Below are 13,012 nucleotides of genomic sequence, written 5' to 3'. Positions count from 1 at the left end.
CACAGTGAAGCCTAAATGAGCTTCCATGAAAAATATCGAGTAGATGGGTTTGCATTAGTCTTGGGATATCAACTGAGAGCGTTATGAGAAAATTGGTAATCAGAGAGAGCTTAGCCTGATTTTATTTTTCAGGCCTTTATCTGTGTCCCCGAGGCCTAAAATCATAGAAAACACTCATGATAATGTCAAAGCTTACAGCAGAATATAAAAGCTTAAGTTAACCTCGTTCAAATATGTGTTTCACTTGGGTTTAGGAAAAAAAAAACAACTCTAATTTTCATTGACTATCCAAAGAGGCAAACAAAACATAACTAATATTATAATATTATTAACATGTAACTACTAAATACATAAGATTTATTTAAATTAAATAAATTGAATTAGTTAAATAAACTAATAACCAACTCTTGAGAAAGGGGTGAAAAGCCACACTATTTCTCAAAGCACATACATTTTCTGTGCCAGCTAAAAATGCTCTGCTAAACTAGGAGAGCAAGTTCCTGCTTCCTCCCTTGCTCCCCTCAGCTCCATTTCCAACAGCAGTCCTAGGGAAGTTAAATATATCTTCACAACAGCCCAGGAGCCCTATCTGATACACCCATCGACTCAGTCACCAGCTGTGGCCTCTTCTGAGGGTGTCTCTGTCTCCTCCCCTCTTTCAGGGCCCTGTCCCAGGTCACCTTAATCACCCTTCCCTCAGCGCCTTATTGTAAATCATACTTCCGCCCTGCAGCCTCAGAATCTGAACTCCCTGAGAACTGGGAAGTTGGCCTGTGGTTTTCACCAGGGCAGCCCCAGTGTCCTCATCAGTGGTAGGGACGTCTTAGCAGTCAAGATCGCTGTCCCTAACGGAGATGACGAGCCGATCATTGACACCGTGGGAGACACGTCTTTCTGCAGCACTTCGCTGATATCCAGACTAGCATCCTGCACCCAGGACAGACTTCCTGACATGTTTCCTGTGTGAAACAGTCCAATACCAAGAATTTTCAAAAGCAACTTTTCTCCTTTTGAAGAAAACCATGCCTCCTTCGACCCCTGGCAATATTTTCAGGAATTATTTTCAGTGGCATTTGAGAAAGTTCAATACTGAAGATTTTTCAGAAGATCATTTAAAGAGAAAATTTCATAACATAACCTGTTGGTCTCTTGACAGAGAATGAAGCAAGGACAGGAAGCACTAACATACACATGCACACATTGTACAACAGCAACAGAGCAAAACGATGCCTAAACCATATCCTCGAGACAGCTCACTAAGGGACCCCTCTGAGGCCACTCCAAGACCAATGTTTAAAATCGTCACTTTCCTTATAGGAGGGTGACAGAAATGTTCTGTATCACGATGGGCTAAAAGATGACACAAGTTATACATCCATCAAAACTCACCGAATTTTACATTTAAAATGGATGCATCTTCTTGTATATACATTATATTTCAGTAAAGTTCAAAAATTATTTTGAAAGTTAAACTTCCTTTTAAAATTATAATTATCAAGAAAAAATGTTTCTTAAATATTTAATGAAGAAAACTGCTGCATGACTTATAATAGATAAAACTCTCATGAATACTTAAAATATTTTCTCTGAGATAATCGAAATCATAAATGAAGCAATTAAAATAATGTTGTAGACCAGGCTCCATGGCTCACGCCTGTAATCCCAGCACTTTAGGAGGCCAAGGCGGGTGGATCACTTGAGGTTAGAAATTCGAGACCAGCCTGGCCAACATGGTGAAACCTCGTCTCTACCAAAAATACAAAAATTGGCCGGGCATGGTGGCACGCACCTGTAATCCCAGCTACCTGGGAGGCTGAGGCAGGAGAATCGCTTGAACCTGGGAGGCAGAGGTTGTAGTGAGCCGAAATCACGCCACTGCACTCCAGCCTGGGCGAGAGTGAGGCTCCATCTCAAAAAATAATAATGTTTTAAAAACCCAAAGTGGGATATTATCTTCTAAACTAATTAATTCCTGTTTGAAATTTGACTTCGAGCTTCCATTTTTAACTTTCTAATGCCCTTTTCAAACTTTGAGGTATTTTACCCATTTTTTTCAAGTAGGATGACTCAATTACATTTTATTTATAGTTTCAGAATTTTTCTTAATTTATAAATTATTTTAAAACTCTCTTAATCCTGTCCCTCGGAGTTCACCTGGAGAGGCAGTATTGAGCCTGGCCTGTCTGTGCTGCCAGGAATGCCTGGGGTAGGACTTGTCTCCCCTCCACGTCACCATGTCCTGTGGAATGAGGGCTTTAAGGAAACACACACCATGGACCGTTAGGTGAAGGGCAGCCTGAGAAATGCAGATGAAATGCCTGGTACCTTTCAGAATTTAAGAAATACTTGCTATTTCACACTATTCTGGAGCTTCTTTATTCCCGTCTCAAAAATGATGTTACTCAAGTAAACCCCCTAGGAAGTGGCTACACACCCAAGTGTAAAGACAAAATGATCCCGATCCATTGGTTAAGGTCCCATCCCCTGGGCTTCCTCAGAACGTGAACCCGAGAGCTGTCTCCCCACAGGGTGCAGGCCCTCACGTGCCACCTCAAGAGGGTAAACGCTCCCTATACGAAAAGGAGTGATAGAGCCTGAACTTTGAGGATATCCACTACAGGTCTGGCATCAATCATGAGTCTGCTTTCCTCCATAAACTCACATTTATTTTAAGCATTTGATGGGGACACACACAAATCGCAGATCCATGTGTGTGGCCACAAACGGACTGTTTCACTAACCCGTTGGTCTCTTGACAGAGAATGAAGCAAATATAACTTTATTTCACTAAGCCCACAACTTAGTGAAACAGTCCTGCTGGGTTTGACATTTTTAAAAATCAACTGTACTTAATCTGAAATTCATTTAATTTAGTGATGCCCTTTAACAAATTACAACCTGTTTATTGTGAGTAAATATTTAAGCCAGCTCAATGGTTTTAAATATCTAACAGAGACTGAAGATAAAAGCCAGATAAATGAGATTTATTGGTGACTAGGTAATAATCAACTGCTACTGTTCTCAGAAGGCCCCATCAAAGGCTCAGGCACACAGAGACTTTTTCAAGAGCAGCTCCAGATTCAAGGGGTGCTGTCAACTCATTCAGTCAAGGCATTCAACTTTTCTGTTTTTACTGATAACAGACAAAGTCAATGACTCACAAATATTTAGCAACTTTATGGGAAAAAATTGCTAAATTTGAAAGGTTTCAGTTTGAGAAAAAGGACATTTCTTGGGAGACAAGAATGAATGTAGGGCACATGTGTTAAAGAAACTTTTTAAAGAATTTTCTGATTTCTTTAACTTTAATGAAACTAGGGCTATGGAGACATATCTGGAGAATAAATGCTTGAAGTAACTAAATAATCACATAAACCAATTACATTTATGGTGCATTTTTTTCTCTAAACAGGCCAACACATTTAAACTGCTAGGCTATCGTTTTTTGTTTTGTTTTATTTTTTATTTTATTTTATTTTTTGAGACGGAGTTTCACTCGTCACCTAGGCTGGAGTGCAATGGCACGATCTCGGCTCACGGCAACCTCTGCCTCCCGGGTTCAAGTGATTCTTCTGCCTCAGCCTCCTGAGTAGCTGGGATTACAGGTGCCTGCCACCATGCCCAGCTAATTTTTGTATTTTTAACAGTGACAGGGTTTTGTCATGTTGGCCAGGCTGGTCTCAGACTTCTGACCTCAGGTGATCCGCCTACCTCGGCCTCCCAAAGTGCTGGGATTACAGGCATGAGCCACCGTGCCTGGCCCCAGCTATTGTTTTGAACATCCTCAGAAAATGAGGAGTTTGCTGTAACAAATTTTCAACATATTTTCAGAAAACAATCGTTTACCTCAATAAGCAAATAACCTTGAGAGGGTCATTTTTGATGTAAATCATTTTTAAATGAATTACAACAGTTTTCTGCTTCCTTGATAACGACTTCACGGTCAGGTGTGGTGGCTCCTGCCTATAATCCCAGAACTTTGGGAAGCTGAGGCAGGTGAACCACTCAAGCTCAGAAATTCAACCTCGGCTCTCCTGAAAACACGAACACTAGCCAGGCCTGCTGGCATGCACCTGTGGGCCCAGCTACTCAGGAGGCTGAGGTGGGAGGATCGCTGGAGCCCGTGAAGTCCAGGCTGCAGTGCTCTGTGCGGATCGCACCACTGCACTCTAGCCTGGGCTAACAGAGTGAGACTATCTCAAAAAAGAAAAACGATGTCAACAAATGTAATGTGATCATCCCTGCACTCCTTTTTGGGGTTCAGAATGATCATAAGAACTGTAATTATCATACTTAGGGGTATTAGAGAGAAAACCTCAGGGGTCAGTCATTAGGATGAAAAGGTCTGTTTGCTCTACACTAAAAGGCATCAAATGACAATGTGTTTGGATTCTTCATGCTGCTTTTTGTGAGTTTCTGACTCCTCCCTGCAGGCTGCGCTTTCACCTCTGGCTGCCTCGATGAGCTTCTCCTCTCTCTTCTAATCCTCTCCAGCATGGCTGGTTTGGTTTGGTACAGTAATGCTCGCAACAAAAAATAAATGAGTTCCAAGGGAGCGATTAAAAGGTGTCCTCTTGATAGAGCTATAGAGCTGGGACTGTGTGGAGAGACCTGCTTTAAGTTTTCAGCTGTGTTTATTTGGTTTCCACATAAGCAACCTTTGACTACTACTATTTTAGATGATTTTCAGTGAAATAATGAAAGCACATGTTATTGACAAAAAGAAAGAGATACAGTAAAGAAAACCAAGGAACTCTAGACGATGGGAGGAAGGGGAGAAGGAGCAACAGTAACTTAAACCAATCCTAAATGAGTGAACAATGGAGGGAATCCCTGCTTTGAACATCCCAGGGAGGCCTGGCTGGGTAATCTGCCTTCCACAACCATGGGCTTTCCTTTGATCTCACTGTCTTCTATTCCCTGCCCTGAACGTTCTGTTGGGCAGTACAGAGCTAAATATTTAAGACTTGCCTGTAAAAAGCGCCCCTTCTCTGCTGCCTCAGATACTCATTTAAAATGCATAGTAGCAGTTATCTGTTCCTGAAACAATACCCAAAGCAAGGCCCCTTAAGAGCAGCTGTGCCAGTGATCCCCTGGCTGGACACTTAGGAGTCTCGGTCTGAGGACCACAGCCGACTTGAAAACCCTGAGTAAATGGAGCCCTTAATTAGTCCTCTACACACTGGCTTTGTGGGCCTGTCATGCAGAGGCCCCAGGAAGTCCTCTTGGAAAAGGCGGCCGTTAAGTATTAGCAAACTCATCACAAACAACTCCACTGCAGAAACAAAAAACCATCCACACACACAGTAAAAATCACATAACGTTCCCAGCGAATGGAAAATGCTTTTGGATTATCTATATCTCATCTGCGTCTCATTATGCAGTCATTTACTCTGATCAGATTCAGTAAATGTTTCAGTGCCCGGGATGAAGAGGATACCAAGAATTGGCTTCTTAACTCCATGGTTTGGCTGAAATACTCAGGAAAGAGCTGAAGTCAACTTGGAATTCAACACGAGGGACTTGCTGCTTCTCCCTCTCCCTCCCAGATTCCCTCCTCTCCCTTCTCCTTTAAAGAAAACCTGTATCGATTTCAAAATGCTCCCAATTTATTTCCTTTTCAATTTGCTTTTGTTTGGTTTAAAAGAGGTACTCTTACTTACCAGGCACCCTTACTTTAAAATAATTTAACACTGAATGTCAAGAGACAAAGATATGAGTACCTTCGGACACAGAAATACATTCATGGGCATCCATCGTTAGAGAATGAGTAAGGCGTGACAGCTCGCACAGAAGGGGACAGCAGTGTCATGTGGAATAGGGACAGCCTCAGAAGTCCAACTGTAGGCCACGTACCTGTGTGACTCTTTACCCAAACAAGTCATTGTATGAAAAAAGTATATCCCAAGTAGCAAAAGAATCCAAAATAGCATGTCCAGTGTAATTATGCCCATCTTTTCAAAATCAGTGGCATAGATAGAAAAAAGGCTGAAAAGAAAACACTTAGAATGCTGTCTTTGTTTTTGTCATGATCAGTGCTGCAAATGCTTTGTTTAGGGGACTACTGGGGTTCCCTTCCACCACTGGCTTTTTTCTACTAAATGTTAAAAATGATCTTTAATGAGCAAATACGTCTTTTAAAAGTCTAATTTGAAATTGCCTTTGTTATTTAAAATATATTTTAAACTTCCTTTGGAAAATAATGAACTTTTAATAATGTGATTTATTACTTATTGGTGCAAACAACTGCTTGCTGTCTTCTAAGAGTATGAAGCCCATACAATTCCTAAGAGTTGCAGGCAGCCCAGCTCTGGCTTTCCTTTCTCCCACACAGTGATTTATCTGATCCCTTATCTCTCCAGGATCACGTGGCTTGTCTTACAAAGCCCCTGAGAACAAAGCAAACATCTAGGTTAAACATACTTAAATAAAGTTGTACTCTGGTGAAAACCGCTTTGAATTTTTTCAAAACCATTTGTTTCAACCACAGTATTTGTTCCAAATTAAGTAAACATTGCTAAAAGAAATCATACTGAATCTGCATTTCTTATCAGACTGAAGGCAGGATACGGTTCTAAACTTTCTTGTGTGGTTTTCTCTATTTCTCCTTGAAGCTCTAAGTGGGCACAGGTGATTAGGAACTGAAGTTACTTGGGGGAACAATGCCTGCAGCAGGCATTTCTATGTAATGGGTGTCTTTTTATTTATCTGCAATTTACAGGAGTGTCACTCATCAACCCCGAGCTCCATGCCCAGCCAGTCAGTGTCACACATTAATGCTATTAGTGCCCAGAAAGAGGGGCTATGGGAGGATTATCATCACAAATCCATTGTTATTGGGGAGGCGGGGATTATAGTTCATCTGGTGGGGGTGGGGCCGGAGGCCTCAGATCAAGATAGAGAGGGGAGAGACTGGCCTAACTCGGGTCTCTTCAGCCTTCAGCCTCCCAGTCTAGTCATCTGAGCTTCTTCTTTTTTACCTTTTCTTTTTTGTTGTTGTTGTTGTTGTTGTTTTTTGAGACAGGGTCTCACTCTGTTGTTCAGACTGGAGTGCAGTGGCACGATCACAGCTCACTGCTGCCTCAACCTCCTGGGCTCAAGCAGTCCTCCCACCCCAGCCTCCCAAGTAGCCAGGACCAAAGGCACACACCACCATCCCTAGCCAATTTCTTATTTTTTGTGGAGATGGTGTCTCACTATGTTGCCCAGGCTGGTCTTGAACTCCTGGGCTCAAGTGATCCTCCCACCTCAGCCTCCCAAAGTACTAAGATTACAGGCGTGAGCCACAGCACCTGGCCCCCATCTGAGTTTCTCAGGCACAAAACTCCATGGCACCCACTTTCTGGTACCCTTCAGTGCTCACCCACCAGGGGAGGTGAAGCCCCAGAAGACAAACATCAGAGCCAGACACACCATGAGATCCTCCCCGACCGGGACAACTCCAAAGCAGGACCCTCCGAAGAGCACATCTGCCAGGGCACGGCCGAGGACAGGCAGGGTCATGGTTTGAAAGAAGGCACGCCAGCGGGTAGACAGTCATTGCCGAGCTTGCCCCAGGGCAGGTATCATGTTGCTGGACTACTCGTTCATTTAGTTCTATCCAAAATCTGCAGACTTGGGCATCTTCCAGAGTCAACAGAGGTTCAAAGAGGGGAGACTATCTGCCCAAGGTTACACCATCAGTACAAAGCGCAGCCAAGATGTGAATCCAACCCTGCTGGCAACACAACCACAGCAGGCGGGTACCACTCCATTTCACAAGGGGAGACCTAGCCCTCAGGGAGGTGAGTGCTGGCCACACACAGGCCACAGACAGGTGTGGTACTGGGGTGGTCCCTGGGGCAGCGGACAGAAACGGGAAATCCAGAGCGAAGAGACCCACTAGGTTAGGACAGCCAGCCCTGCAGACCCTGAGAGCAGCTGTAGGGCATGCAGCACGCAGGGTCCCCTTCTGCAGAGGCGCGGTGTGCCACCAGACTCTGGGCCACCTGGGACCCTCAGGGAGGGCTACTGCTGGTTCCAGAGAGTTCTTGCCTCTCCCACTACCAGGCATGTCCTTGAAACAAACCCCATTCCTGAAGTTAGCTTGAGAGGTGTCACTTTCTTCTAGCTGAGAGTCTAAGTAGCACAGGAACTCCTCAGGGGGGAAGAAAAAAATCACTGAAGCAGTAGCTCTTTGTGGATGAGCTTAAAAAAAAAGCCCAAAGTGGAAGAAATGAAAACATAAGGCGCCTTACAAAATTTTCCCAAAAGACTCCAAAATCTCTTCTGAGGAGATTAGTTGTGTTCTGGAACTATTGCCAAGAGCTGTGCCAAAGGCAGCAAACTTTCTTTTACAGAGATAAGGACTCATGCTCACTGAAGGCTACCAGCCTGTCTTGCTTTGTGATTTGAAAGGCTATCAGCTGTGCACACTGCAATTTTTACTTTGACAAAGAGCTTGTTTTTCCTTGCTTTCTAAAGTTTCATATATGAAGAAACATACACACACACACACACACACACACACACATATATATATACTGGTTAATTTTCTTTTTAAAATACTAGGGACTTCACACAACACTAAATTACTAAGGACTTCACAAGGCACTAAAAGTTACATGTGAGATCTACCTTCAAAGGCAAATTTGTGATATCTGTGATATCTGAGCTTAGCCAGAACCTCAAAGGCAGAAAATCCCAAAGCCTCAGAGTTTTGACTTGATTGTATTAAATATAAATGCAATAAATTAACGGGAAAAACCCTCAGACTTTCTGACTCTAAAGTGGCAACACTGCCTTCACAGAATTTCTGTGCGGCGGTCTGGGCTGCAGTGCATGGTTTTAACTCAGCTTCCTGACAGAATGATGGCTGGGCTGACCCACGGGCAAGCCCAGGTCACTGCACGTTAAACTGGCAAGAGGGCTTGTCCTTTGATGGGTTGTGTAGTGGCCTAAAGACACTCCTCTAGTGTCTCTTACATGCCAGACTTTTAGTGTTTTCTTTAAGTGATGAATATTGAAGAAAACAATATGAGAAAGAGTCAATGTGTAGGAAAGATGAGATAGCTTGGTTTTCCTTAGGGAGACAGTAGATTGTGGTGGAAAGAATTGGACTGGAATTTGAATACTGTCTCTGGCACTTAGCAGCCAACAACGGAACGGGACTGACCTCTCTGGACTAGTGTTCTCATTGACAGATTTGGACTGATGATAGGATTATTGAGAAAATTAAGCAAAACAAAACAAGTAAAGCATATGCATTGTGTCTGATAACAGGCATTCAATATTGTATTTGTTATTTGCGATGAATTATTTGGTGAATGTTTACCTATTATAAAAATGAGGATCAATATACATTTTCTATAAAAGAAAGTCTTTCAACGTCTTTTGCTTTTCTATCACTTCAAAGGAAGAATAGAAAGTAATGCATTTTGGTAAAGGATACACTAATATGGACTGCGAAATTCCATGACACTCTTGGAAAGAGAAGCACTATGTGACCTTATCAAATGATGCACTAACTTTCAATTAGTTCAGATGGGACTTTTACCATAGCAACAAGCAAGAGGACACAGCCCATGCATTGGAAATGACATCAAAACAATGCTCCCCAGAAAGGCATGAGCGACCTGTGTGTGGGATAAAGAAGCCTCCTCCGTCCTCCCTCCTGCCCTTCGCTCTCCCCTGAGCCGTCAAGTGTGGCTCTCCTGAGCCCTGCTGTGGCACAGACAAGAGTGCTCTGCCACACAGGGGCCACTCACCAGTTCCCTTCCTGTGGGTTTTTATTGGCCTGGTTTGTGTTTAGGATTAAAAAGAGTGACAGGTCACTCGTCTTCCTATTCAAAATTGATTCTGGTTGATAACTTGAAACAAATACCTTTTATGTCTACACAAAATACATAGTCAAAAGGAGTAACTAATGTTAACATGAAGAGGAAAAGGCACAATTTTCTCACGTACAGTTGTATCCCCAGCATGCAATGAGTTCTCTTTTCTCATTTGTTTGTTAAATGAGAAAAAAGAAGGACTCGATGAAGTGACCTAAGTTCCATTTAGTGACATACAATGAGGGCAGGTGACTCAGACAGAGGAACTTTTCTGGGAAGGCAGAGGTGCCACCACAGTCCTGTCTGGGGACTAGGAAAGAAAACCCAGGAATTCATGGGGCCAGGGCAGGAAGACCTACGAGTGAGGATGTGCGCTGCCTGCTTAATCACAGTCGCCTGAATTCCAGACTCAGGATGCCAGGGAAGGCTTCGAATGGAGCAGAGCAGTGGCGAAATGTCTGCACTCCACTTCGACATTCTAATCCCTGGGCCCGGTGTGCTAACTGAGGCACACAACAAAGAACTTCTTCTGTCCTGCTAGAAGCCTGATAAAAGAGGACACACTGTACACCCCACAGGAGAGACAGACTTGGCTCCATCTGCCAGAGAAGAAAGGTTTACAAATTTAAACTTTTTCACAGGCCTTGGCTCTGCCTGTGTCGTGTTCACTTACAGTGTGGTTCGTAAGGAGGAGGAGGGTCTCCACAAGGCACACACTCCATGTCTTGAAAGCCGACAAGTTTTGTCTTCCTATAAAATCTAGAAGAGAGAAGAAAATACTCCTTGTTAGTTCTTTCATCTAAGCTTACAGTTGTGGTCATAAATTACCAACAGTCTCCATTACCAGTTCTATGGTTAAAAGTACACAGAGGCTTAAATAATAGTATCTTAGGTAGACACATTTTTGGACAGGAAGAAGTGAACACTTAAGAAATATCAAATTCCCCTAAACATCATTTTGCAGATGCTTCTCAGCACTTCTTCCATATTGGGGTGGGGGTGCAGATGGGGGGATAAAAAGTCAGTGGTCTTCGGCATTTCTATTGAAACTGAAACTACAAAACACCTTATACATGAATAAAGAACTAGTTTTTAGCATTTGGAATTCAGACACCAAAAAATCAAGCAACCATGAAAGCAATGGAAAAATGCAGGGAAATCCTCATACAATCTTGATATGGGAATGTCTGTCTAGGCAACAAGAAACTAGGAGTCAGAGTGGAAGAGATTAACAGCAATCACACACATACACACACAGATTTAAAGACATCTGAAGGGCGAAAATAAATAAATACAGCACCATCAATATAGGTAATGGTCAAACAAAGATTGAAAAATTGTCCTAATTACAGTACTGTCTATACCTTCAGTCTATAAAGTAAAACTTAAAAGTCATGACGGTGAAAATGAACACTATAATTGAAAAATAAGCAAAGAACTTTCATTCCCAAAAGAAGAATGTTTCATAATTTAAAAATTTCATAAACTGAAGAGCATGATGCAACTAAATGTTTTTAAAGAAATTTAAGATGAAAATGTTTAACTTCATTATTAATCAAGTACATTCGTGTTAAAATGAAAATATATCATTTTTACTTAGAAAATTGGGAAAGTGCTGGTGTGGGTGTAGGCCAATAGGTATATGTATATACTGCCTGTGGGAACATAAATTGCCGCTTTTAGGAGGGCAATTTAGCAATGTGTCACTAGAACTCAATAAAATAGTTTACATTTCTTATCTAGTAATTTCCTATTTAGAAACTCATCCTAAAGAAATAATCAACTGGGTAAAGATGTTGGTGTAAGAATACAATCACAACATTGTTTATAAAAGAAAAAAAAGCTAATTAGGCATAATCCCAATGTCCACCAATAGAAATAACCAATCAGGGTAGACCCAATGAAATGCCAGATAGCCTTCAAAAATGATGACGAAGACCTACCATACACATTTTTAAAAATTCATGAAATATCATTAAGTGAAAACAAAGGAATATATAGGATATAATTCCATTTCGTGCAGGCACGCACTTTTCTATCAGTTTTCTGAGATTGCTTACCAATACATATAAAAATAGTTACGTGTAGCTGGGCACAGCGGCTCACGCCTGTAATTCCAGCACTTTGGAAGGCCGAGGCAGGCGGATCACCTGAGGTCAGGAGTTCAAGACCAGCCTGGCCAATATGGTGAAACCTCATCTCTACTGAAAATACAAAAAATTAGCTGGCCGTGGTGGTGGGCATCTGTAATCCCAGCTATTCGGGAGCCTGAGGCAGGAGAATGGCATGAACGTGGGAGACAGAGGTTGCAGTGAGCCAAGATTGCACCATTGCACTCCAGCCTGGGCAACAAGAGTGAAACTCCATCTCAAAAAAAAAAAAAAAAAACTTATATGTATATATTTGCAATGAAAAAAGTTTGCGAGTATATTATACACTGAATATTAACAGCGATTATTTCTAGATTGTAGGAATTCAAGTGATTTTTTTTCGTACATACAACATAAATTTTCTATAACAAAAATAGTAATATAGAGAACAAGTCTACAGAGGCAGGCAGATGCAATTATTTTGTGAAACTGGATAATGTAGTAGCCAATCTATATAATTTATGGTAGAAGCAAAATTTGCATTTGAAACTAGGTAAATTATCTCAAATGCCCAGATACACTCAGAAATTGCTCAACATTCTATTTTCACTTGATTATGACAATCTTTCCAAAGGATATATAACACAGTGACTTCCCACTAGACATTAATAAAATTACTCATTTTGGAATTTATGAAGTAAAAATTAAAAAAAAAAGTTTGAGGACTCATACTTCCTGATTTCAAAACATAATACAATGCAACAATAATCAAAATAGTGTGGTACTGGCATAAAGACAGACAACTAGACCAGTGGAATACATAAGACAGCCCAGAAGTAAACCCTTGTGTATATGGTCAGTGACTTTCAACAAGGTGCCAAGACCACTCAGTGAGGAAAGAACAGTCTCTTTAAGGAATGCTGGAGAAACTGGACATCCACATGCAACAGATTAAAGACCTAAAAGTATAAAACTCCTAGAAGAAAATGCAGAGGAAAAGCTTCATGACATTAGATATGGCAATGATTTCTTAGATATGACACCAAAACCACAGGCAACAAGAGAAAAAAGTTGACAAATGAGACTACATTAAACCTAAAATCAGAGGAC

At 41.7% G+C, this 13,012-nt stretch overlaps 1 protein-coding gene across 3 annotated transcripts in view; it reads right to left on the bottom strand.

Annotated features, from left to right (window-relative positions):
• The window catches only part of TNFRSF19 (TNF receptor superfamily member 19), a 105,885-nt gene that overhangs the window by 40,703 nt on the left and 52,170 nt on the right, over positions 1-13,012 (bottom strand). For all 3 annotated transcript variants that reach the window (XM_008021721.3, XM_008021723.3, XM_008021720.3), the window contains exon 5: positions 10,486-10,571. In XM_008021721.3, the coding sequence (XP_008019912.1) occupies positions 10,486-10,571 (86 nt within the window). The remainder of the gene's footprint in view (positions 1-10,485; positions 10,572-13,012) is intronic.

This window comes from Chlorocebus sabaeus, chromosome 3 (assembly GCF_047675955.1).
Source record: "Chlorocebus sabaeus isolate Y175 chromosome 3, mChlSab1.0.hap1, whole genome shotgun sequence".
NCBI classification, from domain to species: Eukaryota; Metazoa; Chordata; class Mammalia; order Primates; family Cercopithecidae; genus Chlorocebus; species Chlorocebus sabaeus.
The sequence above is the reverse complement of the archived record's forward strand: the minus strand, read 5'-3'. Positions and strand labels throughout refer to the sequence as shown.